Here is a 22,246-nt window from a genome sequence, read left to right as displayed (position 1 = left end):
CAACTGCCGTTGAGCAGTCTCAATCTTTGTGGAGAAGAGCATGGAGAAAAAGCCCTTCCCTGTGGTCCCTGGAAGTCCTCTCTCCTTTCTGAGCCATTGAAGGAAAGCAGCCTTAACTGCCTGGGCTTCTCCTCGTGGGTCCTGTTACAAAGCTGGTATGATTCTGCCACCTTCTCTTTGATCACAGCAACGATGAGGCTAAAGATGTTGAGTGGCCATTAGTGATCCGTCACAGTGGGTTTGCACTGGGGACGCAGGTCACCATCAGGGCTGGAATGTGGAAGCCGGGACAGGCCCCAGCACAGCAGCATGACGTGGGAGGGCCCAACAGTGAGGCCCCCCGTGCTGATGCTGGAGGAGCCCACGCTTCTCTACGGCTGACTCTGCTGCCTTCTCAGGATGCTCAGCCGTTTGTATGCACGCCTTCCCTTCCTGCAAGTCTGCAGTGGGGAGTGGGGACCTGATAAGACACAGTTGATACTCCACCAGTCTACTCTGAGGCTCAGATGCAGGGCCCCAGCTGCAGTCCTTAATGGAGCATACTTGGAGTGAGAAGGCAGGGACAGATCGCACCAAGAGACACCTGAAGGGCCTGAAAAATACTTTCATTAGGGCCAGGACTGCTAAAGAAAATAGGAAAGGAAGTCAGGAGTCCGCGGACACCTAAGGGCTGAGACTGACAGCCAGGTCTGAGAATAGTTAAGATGACTCTTCACAACCTTGGGGCACCTGGGTGGCTCAGTCGGTTGAGTGTCCGGCTTCGGCTCAGGTCATGATCTCACAGTTTGCAAGTTCGAGCCCCACATCAGGCTCACTGCTATCAGCACAGAGCCTGCTTTGGATCCTCTGTCCCCCCCTTCTCTGCCCCTCTCCTGCTTGCACATGGGTGCATGCTCTCTGTCTCAAAAATAAACAAACATTAGAACAATTTTTGAAGAAAAAAGAAAGATGTCTCTTCACAACCCTCCTAAGGACCTCTACTTCAAACTTTAATCCAGGAGTTCTGGCATCTCCATTCAGTTCCCTGCCTCTCTTCTGCCTAACTGTTAAAGAAGCAAATCCTTAGAAACTCCAACAGATCTCTGCTTAAAGGGGCAGCTGTAGAGATGTGGTTAGTTGGTAACACGGGTCTTCGGTGAACACACCTGTGTGGTGGGCTGCCAACCGAGAAGCGGCTGGGAATGGAGGCATGGGGACCTCAATAGTGGCAGTGTGGACAGGACTGTGGCCATCCCAGAGGGGCAGTGGGGACTGGAAGAGCAGCAGGAGTACTGACAGTGCGCTAAATGTGCACCTGCCCTGCGTCAGGCAGACATTAAGGGTTCCATGTGCATTAGTCATCCCACCAGCCCTGAGGGGTCAGGACAATGGTCACGGCCATTTCACAAAGGATTTACAGATCCGTACATGTGAAAGATGTGTATTTGAATGTTCCCAAGTCCCCAGGAATAAGGTTATTTTTGAAGTCCTACATCTCTCCCTCGATTTCCCAGAGAATATTCAAGAAAAACCCAATCACGGGCAAAAAGCTTTATGATGGTTGACTACAAGAAAACTCTTCTCCAGAAGCCTCGGTTTAGACTAGCAGAACTGAGGGAACGGTGATACTGTCATGCTTAGCGCCCCCCTTCTTTTTTTCTTTTTAATTTTTTTTTCAACGTTTTTTATCTTTATTTTTGGGACAGAGAGAGACAGAGCATGAACGGGGGAGGGGCAAAGAAAGAGGGAGACACAGAATCGGAAACAGGCTCCGGGCTCCGAGCCGTCAGCCCAGAGCCTGACGCGGGGCTCGAACTCACGGACCGCGAGATCGTGACCTGGCTGAAGTCGGACGCTTAACCGACTGCGCCACCCAGGTGCCCCGCGCCCCCCTTCTTTCTCACAAAGTGGGAGAAGCAGGGATCTGCCCCAGGGGCACAGCAGACCCTTCCCAGCCTGGCTGTCGCATGCACCTCGCCACACTGGCTCTTACTCCCACCCGTGACCAGTGCCTGCTCTTCGCTGGGCCGGTGTGTCCAGGGTGCTGGGCAGCCACTCACCCTGGCTCTGGGGATGATCACTTGAGGAGCAATCCCTGCCTGGTTCCTATTTCTGAACAGAGAGAGTAGCACTTGAGGGACCGGGGCCAGGCTAAAAGCAGAACTTGTAACGCACACCAGTCAGCCGAGGGCCCCAGCCAGGGGAGCCGCAACAGGACCACAGGGCTTTTCCAGGACCTCTTCCCTGCAGCCCAGCCACAGCCGCGAGCCAGAGAAAGGTGTTGGGGTGTGTCTTTTTCCTTTATACCCACAAAGTTCCCTCCTAACTCTCCAGTAGAGGGTGTGTTTGATCTGAGAAGCCTTTCTGTTAGGAAGTAAACCCAGAGCTTGATAAACAATGCCTCCATCTTCTTTTCCAACAATTTGCTATAAACCAGATGTTCTTTAACATCTGGGCATCTGGGGCATCTAGGGCTAGACACCTCGTCAAGCCCTATATCCCGCAGGACCTTTGGCATGCCCCTCCGGCATCAGGATGTCCAGAAATGTTCCTCCCCTGCTCTTGTTGTGAGCCTCTGACATAGAGAAAGTGCTGAGCCCTTTCAGAACTGGGAACCTGCCAAGGAGGCATACTGCCTTCTCCCCTTCAGACTGGATGAGCAGCAGCACAAAGGTCCCAGGGGTGAAGACAACGGCTCTTCACCTACTGCCATGCGAGAGGGGTGCTCGCAGAGGAAGTCAGCTCTCACCACTTCCTGTGGGAGGGACAGTCCCTCCAGCCGCCCAGCTGCTGCCCACCCTAGTCAGGTGCCCCTCCCAGCAGCTCGGCGACCACACACAGCGGCCAAGTTGGGCTTTGGCAGCTTTCCCTCCTGGTAATTATACCCTGAGAGCAAATCTGCTTCCTCCTCCAGGGAAGCCTGGGGAGAGGGCAAGGAGAGCAGGGAGCAGGAGAGTCAGACGTTAAGCAACACTGGAGGTAAATCTGCTCTTCTAAGCCTAGAAGGACATCTTCACCAATACACAGAAGCACGTATTCCAAAGCCTGTGGATTCTAGCTCTCAAACTTAACTCCTGGTAGAGGAGGAGGAGAAGGTGGTGACCAGAACTTCCTTGCTCCTCCCAGGAAGGTTAGGAGGGTTAGCCCACAAATATTCATGACTGAAGAGAGACCTAACAAACCAAAGGAGGTGTGTGTGGAAGCAAAGTTAAAATTCCTACACACAAAACAGAATGAAACAAAAACTAGCCCTAGAAGACGTTTTTGGGGCAATTCAGGAAATCTGAATGTACACTAGATATTAGATATTAATATTCACATTAATATTCACATTAGATATTAATATTCACTACCTAACGTTAGTAGGTAGGAAAATATTCTTAGGAGACACAGGCTGAAGCATGTAGGGGTGAGGGCTCACGTCTGCAAGTTACTGTCAAATGGCTCAACAAGAAACAGAAAATCTATACACGCATCTAGACAAATGTAACTTACGTATGTATGTGCATGCACACACACACACGTCTCACGAGCGCCCGCTATGTACTGGGCATCCTGAAAGCTGAATCCCACAGGCTTACTGTGGCTAGTGGAGCTCGCCCGGCTGAGCCACAGCACACACAGCAGAAGGGCTGAAGGAAGGAAGAGGTTTCTTGATTTGAATCTGTTTTCCAGAAGCAGGGGTAGGATGGGTGGGGAGTGAGGTCTCCATGGGAAGACACCGGAGGGCTCCTGTCCCAGCAGGAGCAGTGGGAGACAGCGTTGAGGGGAAACTGGCCCTCTTGGGGTCAAGCAGCGTGTTGCTGTCTGGGCCTTGCTGGCTCTTCCCCAGTGGCGAGGCTGGGCAGCCCTGAGGACCGGGCAGACAAGTGCTTCCTCCCCTGGCCTTACTGCAGGAAAAGGGCCTCCGAGGCAGGGACTGTGTTTATTTAACAAGGGAGGAAAAGTGCATCTCTGGTAAGAGGCTGGCTTGCAAGAAGGGCTTAGAAATGGGTTTTCTGGCAAGGGGTCAGCATCTGTAGGAGAGTGATGAGCATTAATTTCCAGAGAACATGAGGGAAATTGTTAGACATAGAAAGAAATAAGAGGGCCAAGGAGGAAAGCACGTGGTTTCTCTGACACGTCTCTAAACCAAGAGCTCAGAGGCTACAACAAAGCAAGGACCACAGTCTCTCCTGGATGCCTTCCATGTGACGCCCTGTGTGGAGACACAAGGAGAACGTGGGGAGACGGCATGAGGGCTGAAGAAAGACGGCTGGGCTGAGAACTACAGTTGTGTCAGCTTGCACAGCACAAGGAGGTCTAAGAAAAGGGGTGGGAGCGACACTCTCTGACAGTAAAGCAAGAGAGGGGCAAAAGGGCAGCTTTTCCAGTGTGATAAGCTTTCTGACAAGCGGCCGACCTTGGGACGGGGCCCCAGCCCCACTCCCGGAGCGGCTGCTGTGGGGGATGGGGATGAGGGGGGAGCAGGTATGTGTGAAGAGCTGCTAGACCAACCCACCAGGTGACATGGTCACAGCCTCCTTTAAAACACTAAGTAACAACTTCCTTCTGCAAGAGGAGGAAATGACTAGGGTGGGTGGTCTTCTGGAGCTGAAAGAAGAAAATCACATCCAGGCAATCCCACTAAGCAGGGAATTCGTACCCAAGGAAAACCCCAGCTGGCAGAGCCTGGAGGAGAAGGCATTTAGGAAAGCCCATGCTTTTGGGGGGACAACCCGAGAGGGGTGGATGCCCAGGAGGCTCTTGAGAGGCTCCCTATTTGGGGAGGATGCACTTTTAGGAGGTTAGAAGTACATTTATGTATGATTTGCCTAAGCTTGACATTTTCAGGTTGAAGTGTTATTACTGCCCCCTAGAGGTTCTATCTTTGCTATTCCAACTCTACTCTGAGCTATAGTTAACTCAGATGCATTAGGCTACAAGTATTTCACAGATGGCTTTGAAGTCTCTTCCAGGCTCATGATTCTATATGAGGAATAGGACAGGGCTTGGAGTCAGCTGTTTTTCATCACCAGTGAGGATGGACTAGGAGGAAATGTCTTAAATGGAAATTTCCAATAATGACATTTGTTAACACTAGAAACAGACTCCTGACAGGGGTTAAGGTCTCCCTGAACTCTCTACACTGTAATGGGGAAGGGGGGATTATCAAGTTTTGGAAATAGTTAAAGTACAAATTTAAACCAAAAGTTTTGGAGGTAAAGGGTGAAAACAAAGGACGATGGGAAGTCCTACTGCTGCTCAAGAGGCCCCAGTACCACTTATCTCTACTTATCAATTTCCTCCCGTGCTGGCCTCTTGTCCTCTCGGGAGATGCTGCCTGGCTCCCTACTTCCCAGCTGGAGCTTTCCCCAAGTCCGCAAGGCTTGGCTCCACTGGGACACGTCCCTCTTCCTTACCCTTAGTCCTGGCTCCTTGGGGACAGCGGGAACCCTCTCTTCCCCACTCAGGGAGTTGACGTCTAATTTTCCAGGTTCCTTACAGCGTGGCCTCCTCTGCTTTGGTTTGTCTGAAAAATTCTAGGAGGCAAATGGAAATCAACATTACAAAACATTCTGTCACAGATTCTTCTGAGGAGGGTGGGGCTTTTCGGCTGGTTTTGCTCTTGTCTCATTAATGGCCCTCTGTACAGGACCCAGTCAGGTTAGGTTGAAAGACACAGCTACCAGGCCCTCAGCGAGGCTTTCTTTGAGGCCACAGTGTTCCTACAGCTGGAGAGCAGGATGTGTGGGCTTCCTTGTCAGACCTGAGCTGACTCACTAGTCTCCCAGAGTACTGTTTAATCTCTAGCTGTCACCTCCTCATCATTTCCTCCAATTCTCTCTCCACCACTACCTACCTGGTGGGCTCTGTCTGTCTCTGGAGGGTATGCATCTGTGAATGCACTCTCCTCCTTTTCTTGTGAGCTCTCTACCTCCACATCTTATCAGTTAGATGTACCCAGGACAAAGACGGTGGTGGGGTAGACGAACAAATGAGAAAAGGAAAACCAAGAAGAGACCTCAGTGGTCATACAGATTTCTAATCTGAAGGATCTGGGGCAAAGGCAGTAGAAGGACTTGAAGGACGAGTCCCAAAGCAGTAACTCGAGCTAAGAGCAGACACTCCTCCCTACAAAGTGGCCATATTTTCAAGTGGAAAGAATACATAGGGACATGTTCATGAAGCGGCACTGTTTATGCAACATAAAGGTTTCTCTGTGCACTTAGGGTCTGGTGTGGTCGTTCTGGGAGACAGGGGCACTGAGTTTAGGCAAATTCTGTCCTCATAAGGTTTTGTGCAACGACTTGGTACAGCATTCTGACAGGGGCTGTGATTTGTTACTAGAAACTCAATGACAATTTAAACTTAAAAAAAATCCCAAAAAACAAAACTTTAAAATGATGTTCTCAGTTAACACAGATCTCTCCCAAACTTCCCAAGCTCCCCGAGCATGCTCCTCGTCAAACACAGCACCCCATCAGCGGGAAGGAAATGGCAGGTCGGGCAGAACCAACAAAACTTACTGCTCCAAAGCCAGGAACCTCTAAGGAGTAATCAGCCTGCTGCCTCAGCCAGTCAAGGAGACTCTTGCTGGGAATGGCTTTCTCAGCCTGGCTGCCAGCTGCTGGGGCTGGCTCAGGGGCTGAAGCGGCAGACACCGGCCCTTCCGGATGTGAGGTGCTTGAGGGCGCCTGCCCTGGGTCTTCATGGACTTCCTGGACGAATGAGAAACAAGTACGTGCAGTTAACCATGACAGAATGAAAACCAGTTTCTGAAAGGAAAACACGTAAGGTGTTCTTTGTACCTTTCCATCCATTTCCCCCCGAATGTTACTGTGCTGGGGTGCTTGAGTAAGAATCTTCCACGCCACTGACCCACACGCGTGCTCCGGCAGGGGCTGGCGTTCCCTCCACCCAATGCTCCTCTCCCTGTCTTGTCTGCTTGGTAACCTTTAATTCCATCCTGTCTGCTTAGGTTCAGTGTTACCTCCTTTGCCACCATCAATGACCATCCCAGAGAGCACAGGCCACTCTACTTCCTGCTCCCCCACGGCGCCCTTCACAGGCTTTCCACATAACCGGAAATGCCACACTGCAATTTACTTACCTCTTCTTCCTACTACAGGTTGAAGAGCTGTGTTACTCATCTCTGTATTCCCAATGCCTATAATCGGGTCCACGAAGTACAATATGGTGCCAGATATATGTTTGCATAATACATTTTTAAAAATACTCCGAGGCCAAGAGTATTTGTTTTCCTAGTCATTCCACTGCTAAATGTTTTCCTAGTCATTCCACTGCCAATCTATGATCACTACAAAGAAACTAGGGCCTTGCACCTCTAAAAAATGAGACAACGGTCTTAAAAGCTTGCAGGACTGGGCAGGGAAAGAACCTGCCACTTCAGCCTCCCACATTGTACAGAAAGTCTAAGAGGAAGACAAAACTTTAAAATATACCAAATAGCAGAGCTTAAAAATAAGGCCCTCAGGTCCCAGTGAACAAAGTCTTTGGTTTGGTTCCCTGATCTGCCACTTTACTGGATAATCTTGGGAAAATTATTTAATGCTTGTAAGCCTCAGTTTCCTCATCCATAAAATGGGAGTAACAACACCACCTTCACAGAGTTGTGAAGATCAAATAGGACAATCACACAAAACCCTGAACATAGTGCCTGGCACATGGTAAGCATTCATTAATACTCGTTACTATTATTCCTTTTACAATAAAACATGAAATGTGATTCCTGTTTTGGAGCTTGAAATTCAGTAAGTAGGAAAAACCAAGACACAAAGAGAAGTCAGTTGTCTCTGACACATTAAGAAAAGTCTATGGGGATCTCTCCTGGCCAGGCACACGGCTTCTAACCTTGTCTGTTGTTTACAATAATCTCCTCTGGGTTTAGGGGGTCCTGGCGTGACTCTGGTGAACCCTCCTCATGGCAGCCCTCTGTGGGAGATGCTGTGGGCCCACTACAGAGCAGTGAGGCTCAGTGGTGCACCCCATGTCGCCCACTATGTCAAGCAGTAGAGCCAGGATCAACTTTCAGGATCCTGACCCCCAGCAGCTCCTGGAAAGCCTGCCAATCCGCATGCCACTGCCACAAACTCAACCCTGCCATTTGCTTTAACTCCATCACCAGTGGCTCTTCCAAAACACTGGGGGATATGGGCTGTTTGTACTGGAAATGTCAAGACCCCTGGCTCCTATCTCCAGGCTGCATGCAGGTGAAGGGTCCATAATGGATTAAACGCGTTTCTAGAAAAGACTGAGGGCAACTTACAACAAGAGACCCCAAGTGGGACAACTGAAATAGGGATAAAAAATCCATAAATTAAAAAACTGGGTGTCTGGGGAAGGGTCTGTTGCTCAGTGTAGAAAGGTCAGTGTTGGGGCGCCTGGGTGGCTCAGTTGGTTAAGTATCTGACTTTGGCTCAGGTCATGATCTCACGGTTCATGGATTTGAGCCCCACATTGGGCTCTGTGCTGACAGTGCGGAGCCTGTTTGGGATTCTCTCTCTCCTGCTCTCTCTGCCCCTCCCCTACTCTACCTCTCTCTTTCCCTCAATAAATAAATAAAAACTTAAAAAAAAAAAGTCAGTGTTTTTTACTTAATGGCATCATATACCCACCAAGATTCCTGCCTGAAGTGTCTGCTCCTTCAAAAAGATGAGGTCCATCCCTCCTTCAACATGTTTCCGTCTCCCTCTCCTCCTCCTCGTGGCAGCGTCATCTCTTCTGAGGCTTCCGTTGACGATCTGTCCTGTCACTGGATGGATCAGGCCAGCTTGCAGAATCCCAGACAAGTCCATGCCGAGGGCTCCTTGAAGTGAACCGATAGCCCCGATCTTAGGGGTGCTGGCACTCAGTGGGAAAGGAGACGCGGCTCCTGGGGACCCCTCTGAAGTGCAGGAGAGGTCTATTGCGGACTCCCCGTGCCAGCCATTGAGGACGATGGGGGGGTGCCCGTGGGTGGCGGAGAACTGGTCCAGACCCCGCGCCTTTGCATCCCGCTCCACCTCAAACTCATAGGGCCGTCTGTGCTTTTGGTCATCCTTTGTGAATACTGGAGCCAGGAAGCTCTCCTGTGAACATACACAGGGGGCAAGAGAGGGGTGAATGCCACTTCCGTGGCCACATGGTAGCTCTTTCTCCCGGCCTGATTTCCTTGAGCCTAGTAAATTCCTAATCAACTTCACAGAAGTTCTTTCCACTCAAGGTTTCTCAACCCTTAGCACCAAATCACCTGGACAGCTTGTTAAAATGTCGATTCTACTTTAGTGGGTCTGAGATTGTGCATGTCTAACAGGTGTCCAGGTGCTACTAAAGCTGCTAGTCCATGAACTAGATCTCAGGGAAGCTCAGCCTCAGCTATGCATCAGAATCTACTGGGAAATTAAAAAAAAAAAAAAAAAAAATTCCAATACTCAGTCTACACCCTGGACCAATTAAATCAGAACCAGCAGCTTTTCAAGGTCCCCAGCAGGTTCCACTGTGCACTTGAAGGTTGAGAGCCAGCGTGCTAACAACGTACCTCAAATTAGACCTTACTTGTAAGCCTGAGTTTATAAAACCCATTCTGATTTCCCTAGTTTCTATCAGCTGCCATTATTCTCGTAGCCTTCCAAGTACCGAACACACCAATCTGATCCATTCACGCCTCCTTTTCCTTATCCGTTTATTAGTTATCAAGTCATGCTTTCCAACTCCCCCCCACCCCTGCCCCCCCCTGTTTAGATCCACTCTGCCACTAACCTGGCCTAGAACCTCAACTCTTCACCAGACCCACCCTTGGCCTCCCAGCCGCTGGCACCCTTCTTTCCTGACGCTCACGTCCCAAGAGCCCCGCACACTCCTCCAGCTGAGCTGTAAACTCTGCTCTCGTCATGCATTTCCCTGCCCTAAGACTTTCAGTAGCTCCCTGCTGCCTACAGGATAAAATCTAAATTCTTCAATTAAACTAATGACTGCACAAAAAAAGAATAAAAGTCCTATCCATTCAGTCAGTGTTTGCTGAATGAATGACTTAACTGAGAAGAGCCATGTGTCCCTGTTCTCTGCTGCATAGTCAGCCCCACGCTATGGCCTCACCTTCTGGATCTGGGCCACCAATGCTGCACCACTGCTGAAGCTGTGTTCTGATGTTTCTGGCTCCGAGATGCTGCTTCGAGAACCAGCACTGCTGGTTAACACAGGGGTGGGCAGTGTGCCCGGGGGCTCGTACTGCTGGCTGGAAGGCCACTTCCCCTTTAACACCACGTGGCAGATATTATCCAGGCGGTTGATTATCACGCGATCCTATAAAAAAGACCAAAAGCTATGAGGAGTAATCACCAAGCTACTCAAATTCACTAAGTCCCTTGAGATCACGTGTCAAGTTTTCTGAGCAGAAGGAGTTGATTAGAAAAGAGCACACTCATATGTACTCACTTTACAAGTCTTAAAATAAGTTCTATGGTCCGGACAATGAAAATTAAAGCCATAGTGCTGTAAATACGAAGACATTTTTATATTATCGTCTAATCAGTTGAGTGTGTATGTGTTTAGTGTTCAAATGTTACCATTACTAATACCTTTTCAAGATATTACACATTTCTCTGAATTTATTATTCAGAAATACTCTACAAGCTGAGAAGGCTTTGGGTAGAAAACGCACACTCTGTGAGGTACCTTTGGCCACTCAGAGAAGGAAAAGAGGGTCTTCTCCTGGAGCAGTTGAGCAATGGTGGGAGCCCGAGCCTCCTGTAGGTCATCCCCTAGGTCTCCAGCAATGCCTGATGCTGAGCTCTTGCTCTCCTCTTCAGAGTATTTCCCTGGGTAATCTGCAAAGAAGGGTTTAAAAAAAATCAATTTGGTACTTGGGAGACAGTAATGATCTGAAAGATTAGGACACCTGATCTGTCTTTTCAAAAAATTAGCTCATTTGGTACTAACTTATTTGAAATTAAACATTAATGACCATGCCTTCTCTTTCCAGAAGGTTCTGGAAGAACCAAAATGCAGATCCTTCTTTAGGGCTATCCATGCAAGTCATGTGATAACTCTGCATCCACACCCCAACAAAAACAACAAAAGAGGAGATTGTCCTGTGTATCCAAGAATGAGAGCAGGCTGAGCAGCAAGAGGCTCATGTAGAGTAGCTGAGGAGAGGAAATTGAACATTGTAATATTTTGATGCATTGAAGGCACAGTCCACAGCAAGACGCTGATGTTAATGAAGGATGGGAGGTCCTGACACTTACAACAAAGGCAAAATAGACCTGATTCATGTCAACAATGATGCAAAGAACCTAGAACATTTATATCATGATGGAAACAAATGGAAACGCAGCTCATTCTTTCAAGTTTCAGTAGTGAAAGTTTATTATCAGTGTGAAATGGATCTTCAAAGATCCACTTACCAGTAATGATAGGGAATAAACACAGGGTAGCAAAATGTCCAGGGCAGGAAAAGCTGTGTGCCTCTTTCCTTGTGAAATGACAAGGAATGTCGATCCTCTGAAACACAGAGGTGGAGATTTCACTGCTGACTGTGCACCAGTCTAGGGAGCTGTGGGGACCCCTGACCACAAACAGGGCCTTGCCAGGCCATTGGATTCAAGGATATGCAAGACAGATGTGGCCCTGACCCTCAGACTCTTATGATTTCATGGGGGAAAGACAGGAAAATAGTAATGATAAATGAATAACTACAATTACAAACCATGGCAAATGCTTTAAAAAGAAGCAAGCTGTTATGATAGGGAAAAAGAGCTTTGGAAGGACCTGCTGGTAGAAGGTAAGGCCGGTAAAGAGGGCTTCTTGAAGGAGAGAACACCCAAGAAGAGGAGGAGGATGCTTCTTTTGGATGTGCTGAGGAACAAAGAGACACATCCAGGGGAAAAGTACAAAAATGAGGCTGGATGGGTAGAATCATCTAGATGATGCTGAATCCTGTAGGCCATGATAGAAAATTCGAATTTTACTCTAGATCTAATGGGGAGCATTCCTGAAAGGTTTTAAGCAGAGAGCCTGGATTTAAGTTTTATGAAAAAAAAAAAAAAGAAAGAAAGAAAGAAAAAAAGAAAAAAGATGTATGAGAGAAAACCCTGGAAAAGAGCCAGGAGACCTGGGGGCTGGCCCTGACAGCTGTACCAATTACTGCCCAACCTGTTCCACATCTCCTATTTGTGGAGGACCCCCTCTGAGGCCTGCAAAAGCATATATGTTATATGTGTGTGTGTGTGTGTGTGTGTGTGTGTGTGTGTGTGTGTGTGGGTATGCATGCATTTATTTACTTATTTATGAGAGAGAGAGAGATAGAGAGAGAGAGAGAGAGAAACAGAGTGAGTGCGTGTGCAGGGGAGGGGCAGAGAGTGGGGGATGGGGGTGGACAGAAGATCCGAAGCAGGCTCTGTGCTGATAGCATCCAGCCTGATGCAGGGCTTGAACCCACGAACCACGAGACCTTGACCTGAGCTGAAGTCGGACACTCAACCCACTGAGCCACCCAGGTGCCCCACCCCCACTTAAAAAACATTTTTTTTTTTAATTTAAAACCATTTTTAAAAGCACTGGTGCAAGGGGGCCTGCCCGTGAGTGTGCCACTCACCAAAGCTCATCAAGCTGATGCTGCACCAAAGGGCCTCAGAGCACAGAGGTTTCTCCTCTAAACCATACCCTTCTACGCCCTGTACTCATTTCACCGTCTGGATTTCCAAGGACTGTTTGGTGATTTTCCCCATAACAAGGTTCAAAACACAATGTGGGTCACAAAGCAGTGATCCTTTGTAGCCTAGGCTGAGGACGCACAAGGTCAGAGACTGGCTCCCCTCGGGTCAGCTGGGGCTACAAGTCGACCTAAGCTACTTTCAGTGGCCTGTCATTATCCCAGGTAGCATGTAAAGTTTCGCTTGGGTTTGGAACTCGTCCCAAGGGACATCACAATGACTAAAGCCAAAGGTAAGGGGCTTACAAATAAAAGGAGGCTAGATCATGCAGGGGGGCTCAGCTGAGCTCCTCTCCCTTTTTCCTGCTTTGATAGAAGGGCACTGTCCCAGAAGGAGGAAGCTGTGTCTGTCTCAATCTCTGAGCACCACACCTGGCATTAGGCCAAGCATGAACTGGGTTTTTTTGTCTTTTGGTTGTTTTTGACAATGACAAGGATAAATAGAATTGTTTTTGTCCATTGTAATATGTCCTCTTGGGTCTGAAGGAGTAAAAACACCGGTGAAAAAGGTAAAAACCAATTCTTGTTGCTCAGAGTCTCTAATCAATATACCTTTGCAAAAGCACAGAAATATCTGAGTCAGGTAGATTCTTAACATTTAGAAAGTCATCTTAACTTGAAGCCTTATCTAAGAATTTATTTAAAAAGACCAAATCTATTTGTATTTTTGTTGAGTTACTTGTAATTTTGTATTCTTATTCCTGTTAACTTACTAAAATGAATTTAAATTCAATGCACCAACATTTGACTCACGGGTTTTGACGATAACATGAATAAATGGTCCTATCTTTGCTCACCTTAATAAAGATCACATTTATTTGTATTTTTGTGGAGTTCCTGAAAAATTAACTGCACCTACACAAAACTGCAGGTTCTTGATGTTCCCAGGTGTTTTTACTTTGACCAGTTTGAAGCACGTCCCTTAGCGGAAGAACAAGTAACTTCCCCCAACAATGTATCTAGCACCTACTGTACAGAAAGAAGCCTACAGCCCTGCCCAAATCACAAGGCTGGTGCAGCAAAGGTGCTACGACTGTCCGTAATCATCTTCAGTTCTAGAACGATCAGAGTTGAGCTACTCTGTCTCACTTTCAGACCAAGGCCTGTGACCTTTGATCTTAAACCACAGGAGAGCGGGCAGGTCCCTCTCAGAAGCCACACCATCTCCTGACCCTCCCTCCACCCTGCCCCCTCCCTGTCACGTGAGAACTGACTTACCCAGAACACCACAGACTGTGCAGACTATACCTTGAGCATGGCTGTTCCCATCTCTGTCGTAATCATCTTTACTCTCAAAATCCATGTCTTCGGACTTGAGCTCACTTGCTTCTGGATATGCAGGGAAACCTTTTTTGCCTTCTGCATTTTCCTTCCAAGGTTCTTTTGACAGCTCGTGCTTTCCCTGAAAGGGCTCTGATGGAGGAGCAGTGGGCTCACCCTCCACTGTGATACTATTCGTTTTGCTTCTGTACAGGTCTGGGGTATAACCCTTGGATTTGTCCACTTCAAACTCCTCGTTCTCGAGGCCACATGCCCACCTCTCCGTGTGCTTGCAGTGACACTGACAGGCTGCTGGAGGAAAAGCCCCCTGTGGTCTAGGATGCTGGCCCATGGCCTCCAGGCTTCCTCTCTTGACCTCATCCACAGGGAGGCCTCGGCTCTTTTCCCTTAGGATATTAGCAGTGGGCTCGGCTAGATGCAAAACCTCGGGCCTTTCCCTCAGGCCTATGGTCACACCTACGTTCTCCTCATTCTCTTCCTCTTCCTCCTCCTCTTCACTGTGGTTCTGACTCAAAACCAATTTACTTTCTAAACTTTTGTTTTCTAATAAATCAATTAACTGCTGGTCTGATGACAAGCTTCTTCTGGAATCACAGACACTAAGATGGCACATATCTACAAACCCACTTTCATTTCCCTGATCCAAGGAAGGGGAAGCTAAGTGTTTGGCTTCTAGCTGCCCAATGCTTTGAGGCCTCTGCCCTGCCTCACTGCAGACATCCCCTTCCCTTGAAAGAGACAGCAACAGATGTTTTCCATTTTTGATGTTCATCTGAGCTACCCCTGCTTCTAAGCTACTCATAAAAGACGGCCCTGAAGGTATTTCTGCCTCATGGCCAGCAGGCCGGCAGTTCCCATCTTTGCTTGCCGAGAGGGCCAGAGCATCCTTTCTGGGCTCTGTGTTTGTACTGGGGCTCTCCTGGAGAGAGCCCGGCTCTCGAATGAGAGCCTTCTTCCCATACATCATGCTCTCCAAGGACTCAGGCAGCAGACTTTCATCGTGGGTGATGGAAATGACATCCTGAACTTTAGAAATAAAGTTGTCACAAGTCATGTCAGATAAACTGCCCCCAGGTGGAGCGAGATGATCATCTCTACTTTCTATTTTCACCAGATTCTCAGGTTCATTTTCAAGGGGCTCTGAAGTCCTGCTCATCTGAGTGTACGTAAGAGATTCATACAGCCTGGAGTTGGTCTGGTAAAGGCAACAGAGACTTTCTGGTGCCTGGGCGTCCGTTCTCTTATGCTGGGCGTAGTTTCTGTAGGCATCCAGGAAGGACAGCTGGGGGTCGGTCATGATGTAATAGTCAGTGCGGTTCAGCCCATGCTTGGCGGTGCCGACGAGCAGGTCTCGGTCGTGCTTCCCACACTCCCACCAGACCGGGAGGTAGAGGCTGGGCCTGCAGAGCTGGAGGCGCTCGTGCAGCTGAGGACACCTCAGCACTTGCTCTCGGACCTTCCGCAGCAGCTCAATGCGGTAAAGGGTTCTCGCGGCCCGTTCCTCCGTGATGGGTTCCACGTAGATGCTGGGATCTGGGGGACCTGGAAAGGCCAACACAGAGCCCATCACTGAAGGCAACCCCAGGACAACTGCTGCCCACCTGAGCCCCTGTATCTCTGGTTCTGCGTTTAACTCGCTGGCTCCCCAGCATGCAGTCCTAGGTGAGTGTGCCCCTGCTACACGGAAAAGCTACGACAATGGAAGGTTTTTATGAAACAAGGACAGACCCAGTAAAGGTGAAAGGAACACGAGAACTTCAGTTCTGGAGGTGACATGAGTTCTCATTCAGTACGCATGTACTCGGTGCCCTGTACCCAAAGTCCTTTACATGCCCTTCGGCTCTCATGGCTATGCTACGCTACAGCATCGTCAGCCCTGCCTAAAGGATGGGGAAGGAGGCTCAAACACGCTAACTTGCTCCACAGGGCAGAACCAGGATTCGAGTCCAAGTCTCATCAGTGGGGCTGCAAGGCCTGGCTCCCTGTGTTCTATCCAGCTCCTTGGTTTTAATGAAAACACCCTAACTGTGTCACGTGGGGGCAGAAGCGGGGACGTATGTGCATGCTGCCGTCAGCCCAGAACGCACGCTGGGTGGGCTCTGTATTTGTTGTAGCTTTCCTACAGTACAGTCCTATGGTCCAGACCAAGTTTATCTACAAAGGCAGAAGAGGGACATCAAGGAAGAAGCTGTTGCAAATCTTAACCAAGAAGCAATTACTCTGAAGGCGTCCCTGTTGGAGCAGGGGATGTTTAAAACAGCCACTTCCTTTCTATAGCTACAATTCAACACATGGAAAAATAGTTCACGTCACTAAGATGTAATCTAAGGACGGAGCAAAGTTCACCAGAGAATTCAATCTGTACGAGACTTAATGATCCACTGGAGGTTAATTAACAGCAGTCTCCCAATACTTCTGTGAGATGTTTATCTGAATTTCAGTTTTTGTTGAAGCTGCATCATTTTGGGAGAGAGATTTTATTTTATGAGGGCGGACCCAATTAGCAGTTCAGGAACTTGTGAAAACCCACTTGACTTTACCTGAATTCTTCAGGTAGACTCCACTCTCATGATCAGGATTACCTGAAGGGATTCTGTACCTTGAAAATAAACATGCCCCTTTCCTGTGTATCGGGGATACACAGAGAATTTGCTCACCACCATCTTTCCATGTGGGCAGACGACAGACGTTCCGGCACATGGCCACAAAGCTATAAAAATAGTGCTCCAGGCTCTCATCCGACTTCTTGTCCAAACGGGAAATGATGCGGAACTGCGTCCAGTCAAAAGTTTTCTTTTCTTGATCATAAACAACCCCAAAGGAGGACACTGCTCTGTAGAAGTCTGCTTGCTCTCTCCTAGTCCACCTTCGGATTTAATCAGAAAGGGAGAGTGAGCTGTTTTCCCTTAAAAAAAAAAAAAAAAGCCAACATCTACTTATTGAGTGCCTACCTACTAGGAGAGCCCATAGAGTCAAGAAAGCAGGGAGGGCGGTTTGCCTACTTTATTATTTTTATTTAAGTTAAATTGGGCTGAGAGGCTTATAATGAAAATAGCCTATTACCTTACCACTACTTTCAAATCTTTCAACTTCTTATGGTATTTATATCTCCATTTCTAAGTCACATGTACAGACTTGCTATCTCTTGATTCATTAATTTTAGATTACCTAGTTTGTTTCCACTTGTTGGAGATGAAGACTCTAAAATCTTCATTTTAGATGAAGACGCTTCAATATTTTATTTTTCCCCCGGTAAGACAACACAGAATCAGAGAGTCCTGGAGGGCCTTAAAGCCACCTCCTTGCTTTTCCAAATGAGGAAATTGGTCCAGAGAAGGGAAGTGACTCCCTCAGCCACACATCTCCCCCATTTCACATAGGCTTTCTTCCAGTTTTATGTAGGTAGGTAGCCCATATCTAGGACACAAAGGTTCTCTAGTCTCTATATCCTGCAGGGTTAAGATAATGATGTAAGGTGGCTGGAATATTATACCCGGCCCAGGGTCTTTATGAGGGGCTCTTGGGCATAGTACTTTCCATCCCTGGAGGGAGTTAGGCCAGGAGTGGGGTGAGGGAGTCACAGGAAGAATGAGAAGCAGGCAAGAAGGGCTCAGGTTCTCTTCGGAGCTGTGAAAGATGGAAGAAATATTTTCTCTGAATTATCAAATTTCATAAAGTCAGAAGGTATACACAGAAGTAACTGAGTTTGCTATTTTTTCTCTTTGGTGTTCTTTTAATTCAGTGGATGCTACATCAGAAGGATGGATAGATGGGGTGCCTGGGTGGCTCAGTCGGTTAAATGTCCGACTTCGGCTCAGGTCATGATTTCACAGTTCGTGAGTTTGAGCCCCACACTGGACTCTGTGCTGACAGCTCAGAGCCCAGAGCCTGCTTCAGATTCTGTGTCTCCCTCTCTCTCTGCCCTTCCCCTGCTTGTGCTCTCTCTCTCTCTCTCTCTCTCTAAGAATAAACATTTTAAAAAAATTACATAAGAAAAAAAAAGATGGATAGAAAGACTTAAAAGAACTGCAGCTTTGTTCATTTTTTTCTGGTGGCATCATTCCTAGACTGTGCTGGCCTTCTGTAGCCATTTTAATCGTAATTCTCAGATTGGCAAGTAACTCCTGATAATTTATCCCCTCCTTCTGAGCAGGCATTTTATAGGGCTTACTGCTTTCAAAGTCTTGATAAGGACTGGTAACTATAACATGGCACCTTCATCACACACTGGTCACTTCGCTGCTAAAAGAACACGGTCTGATATATGCTAATTTTAAACCACATTTCCAGGGACTGGGGTCCAACTTAGGAAGGGGGTCAAGTTGGAAAATCACAGAAGTCTGGGACTTGGGAACAAAACTGTTTCCTAGATCTCACCAACTCTCCAGTCAGTATGACCACACCATCGCAGTTGGAGCCTGGATTGGATTAGTTCTGGAGACCACCTAACTTCACGTGAGAACATTAAATACACTTGTTCTGCAGCGATCAGCTCTCCCTCGTCACCTTTACTCAGTGGGCAGTTCCGCATGCCCTTTTGGTCACTGGCTTTTACCTCTTTTGAGCTTCCTTGTTGATGAGATCCATTTCTGAGGTTCTCCTGAACATCTCTTCCTGGACCCAGTATCCTTGGTTACCTGGTCCCAGGACTTCCGGTCGGCAGAGTTCCTTGCGGTTACAGCGCTGGTACACGGTGACCAGACGTCTGAGCCGAGCCGTGAGAGCAGACGGAACTGGCCAGGGTGATTTGTCTGGGTCGGAGCCATCCTGGGCTTCAAACATCAGTGAGGATATTAGTACTTACAAACAGAACCAAAACAAAGGTGGCTGTTTTTGTCGTTTGGGTTCAATAAAAACAAAGCTGACTCAAGAAGCTGATCTATCAGTTCAGGAGCTAAAGCACAGCTGGAAGGCCCGCAATGCCGCGGTAGGAACAGCTTCAGGCTGCGGCTGGCTTCAGCATCTCTCACATGCAGGACCAATTTGGGGGCCTTGCTCTATGGCGTGGGGACAAGGAGGCCCTGTGTGGCCTTCTCCATATGGAACTAGGGGCTTTGTGTAGCTGGGTATTCCAACCAAGTCTTCCAGGTCTGAATTCAGAAAAAAATGAACCACACCAAACCAATCCTCCCTAACTTTCCTCCCCTCAAATTAATTAAACGAATAATACATCAATGAAACCACAATTCTTCTTTCTCTGACTCCATCCTGTCCTCAGATATCATTGACCTCACTTCCAAATTTTGAGGACAGGTGGGGGAAGCTTGCCAGAGCCACGTTAAAGCTCCATGTGTGACTCCAGGAGACTGTGATGAAGGCCAACTTTCTAGGCTCTTTAAAAGAGCCTCCTTAGAAAGAGCACTTTTATTACACATGAACTCCAGGATAACTACAAACTGGGACCTTACTTTGCTCTGCCTTCAGAAGGACACAGTCTCACCTGCCCGGCTGTCATCTTTCTTTTCGCCAAAAATGCCATCACCTCCATCGCTGGAACTCTCCTAGGGACAAATGGAGCATAGCTGCAGCCCAGGACAAATCAGCCCAGGCAGCCCCCAGGCAGCAGGAGACCTCTCCTGCCCATGAACAGCTCAAAGACTGAAATGGTCCCCGGTAAATAAAGCTTACTTGTGCAGTTTTAAAAGAACCAGAAAGCAGCTTATTTAAAATAAGCATTTCTTCTTAGAAGGGTGTAGAATGATTCTGCCTGCAGAGAATTAGTTTAAAGAGCGACGAGCTGGCATGCTCTCCCTGGCAATTACATTTTACAAGCACTATTTTAGCTGTGAATTTAAATATTTGCTTTACCATCGTCTCTTGCAATTTAATACTGTCATTTCACAAAGGTTGTGCCTGCATTTTGGGGTTTTCATTTTTTGCTGTGAAAAAGTATGCTCGTGTTCATTACAGTTCGTTTACTTCACAGCAACAGATGCTCTTTTCCTAAAACGTGACTGCTCCAGACATGAGACCTGATGGCGCAAAAACCCCAGGAATTTAAAATTGAAATCACAACTGAGGCTCCGAGTGAATCTGGAGTAATTTCACAGGCACAGAGCTTATTCATGGTGGAGCATTTGTCAAACTGGCTCTGATGGATTCCTTTACAAATCCTTTCTTGGTCTCAGGAAGGGAACTCTCAAAGTTCTTTATATGTAAGGCGTGTGGGAGAGTTTGGGGGTGGGAGAGGAGATAGTGCTATTTTTCAACTGGACTCCATTTTTAACATGAAAACTTACTGTCTTTTTGATTAGCATCTTTTGACTTGAATGATGAAGAGAATAGCCCCAAGATTCAAGACTCTGGCCATGTTAGGGAGGGTCAGATGGGAGTAAGGATCAGCAATCTATGGTCTACAGGCTGCTTTTGTGTGGCCCTTGAGCTAAGATTAGGTTTTACAGTTTTTTGTGTTTTTTTTTTTTTAATGTTTATTTATCTTTGAGAGAGACAGAGTGCAAGCCGGGGAGGGGCAGAGAGAGAGGGAGACAGAATCCAAAGCAGGCTGCAGGCTCTGAGCTGCAGGCACAGAGCGCGATGCGGGGCCTGAACCCACAAACCACAAGATCATGACCTGAGCCAAAGTCGGACGACGCTTAACCGACTGAGCCACCCAGTGCCCCAAGTTTTTACAGTTTTCACACCTTTGAAGGTTAGAAGAAAAAGAAGAGGAAGAAGAAGAAAAGGACGAAGGAGGAGAGGGAGAAGGAGGAGAATATGCGACGGACTGGAGGTAGCCCCCAGGCCTACATACAATCCGCTTCCTGGAAGGGTGCATGCAGCATATCATCTAGGTTCGGTAGGAATGGAGAGACACCTGTGACTGGCAATAGTCAAAATCATCACCATTCTCTTAGGTCCCTAATACCATGGAAGAGGCTGAAAGAGAAAATTCTAGAAAGGCAACAAGGAGCAGAGGTACGTTTTCTCTCTTACAAAATAGTGATAATAGCTAACATTACTGAGAACTACATGTTACTTAAGCACTGGGTGAAACCCTTTACGTGGTTTATCTCATTTAATTATCGGAACTGCTTCACGAGGTAGAGACTATGACTCTCCTCATTTTACAGATGCAGAAAACAAGCCCTAGAAAGGTTCTGTAACTTGCCCAAGGTCACATGGCTAGCAAGTGGCAGGGCTGGGTTTAGAACACCGTAGTCAGGGGCGCCTGGGTGGCTCAGTCGGTTGAGCATCCGACTTCGGCTCAGGTCCTAATCTCATGGTTCGTGAGTTCAAGCCCCTCGTTGGGCTCTGTGCTGACTGATTTAGATTCTGGACCCCGCTTTAGATTCTGTGTCTCCCTCTCTCTCTGGTCCTCCCCCTACACACTCTGCCTCTCTCTCAAAAATAAATAATAAAAGCAAAGCAAAACAAAACAAAAAACACAGTTGTCTGATGACTGCCTACACTTTCCAACCATTCTAACCATCTAAAAATAAAGGGCAAAATGAGAGTCTGGGTTGAAACTTTGTTTTGGAAAGTGAAACATATTTAGAATTGGAGAACACCAGTTCAAGCTCTCTTCCCCAGCCCAAACTGTTTCCTGCCATTTAGTATCAGTGAAGAGTGGAACCCTCAAGCTGATCTACTATACCATTAAAAAAATAAAATGTTTACTTACTCATTCTGAGAGAAGGAGAGAATCCCAAGCAGGCTTCACGCCATGCTGTCAGCGCAGAGCCTGTGTGGGGCTCGATCTCACAAACTGAGAGATCATGACCTGAGCCGAAATCGAGAGTTGGAACCTTAAACAACTGAGCCACCAGGTGCCCCTGTATTGTACCATTTTGAAGTGGCATTTAAATATGCCATCTCATCCTCTCCCACTATTTAAGTAGCTAAAAAAGAAAAAACTACCAGCCATGTCCTATATCCTTCCCTGCCGTTGAGAACATTTTTGAGTATCCTCACAGTATCCACAAAGATCCTTCGAATGCTGAAATTTATAATCCTAGACACTTCCAGACGGAGAAACGTTCTACAGCCTGTAAAATGTGGAAGTGAGGCTCCCACGCTCCTTCTGATGGATGGGTGGTTAACTTGGGCGTCACCACACTCCAAATCCACAAGGGCAGCTCCCAGCTTGGGGTGAGGCAGACACATGTGACATTTGGGTCTCCCTTCCAGTCCCTCTACCAGTTTCTGTTGGTGCACAGTTGGGAAGCATGAACAGCCTTAGGCAAACTCTCAAGTAAGGCAAGATTCTGGTATTGACAAGTGTCTTTCTGTGTACCCTGCCCCGTCTTAGAGGCACTTCCTCTCTCTGGAAATGACAGAATGGAGAAGACCTGG

General features: G+C 47.7%; 1 protein-coding gene across 3 annotated transcripts in view; it reads right to left on the bottom strand.

Moving 5' to 3' along the window:
- CHD6 (chromodomain helicase DNA binding protein 6) overlaps positions 1-22,246 on the bottom strand; it is a 203,326-nt gene that overhangs the window by 4,651 nt on the left and 176,429 nt on the right. For 2 of the 3 annotated variants that reach the window (XM_027070111.2, XM_053199947.1), the window contains exons 28-36: positions 19,395-19,455; positions 18,510-18,726; positions 16,612-16,820; positions 13,922-15,496; positions 10,636-10,787; positions 10,057-10,263; positions 8,598-9,050; positions 6,489-6,680; positions 5,382-5,501 (exon numbers count right to left, since the gene is read on the bottom strand). In XM_027070111.2, coding sequence (XP_026925912.2) covers positions 5,382-5,501; positions 6,489-6,680; positions 8,598-9,050; positions 10,057-10,263; positions 10,636-10,787; positions 13,922-15,496; positions 16,612-16,820; positions 18,510-18,726; positions 19,395-19,455 — 3,186 coding nt within the window. The remainder of the gene's footprint in view (positions 1-5,381; positions 5,502-6,488; positions 6,681-8,597; positions 9,051-10,056; positions 10,264-10,635; positions 10,788-13,921; positions 15,497-16,611; positions 16,821-18,509; positions 18,727-19,394; positions 19,456-22,246) is intronic. The other variant, XM_027070116.2, reaches the window with a different exon arrangement.

Source organism: Acinonyx jubatus, chromosome A3 (assembly GCF_027475565.1).
Source record: "Acinonyx jubatus isolate Ajub_Pintada_27869175 chromosome A3, VMU_Ajub_asm_v1.0, whole genome shotgun sequence".
Classification (NCBI taxonomy): Eukaryota; Metazoa; Chordata; class Mammalia; order Carnivora; family Felidae; genus Acinonyx; species Acinonyx jubatus.
Note: the sequence above shows the minus strand (reverse complement) of the source record. Positions and strands in the feature narration are given on the sequence as shown.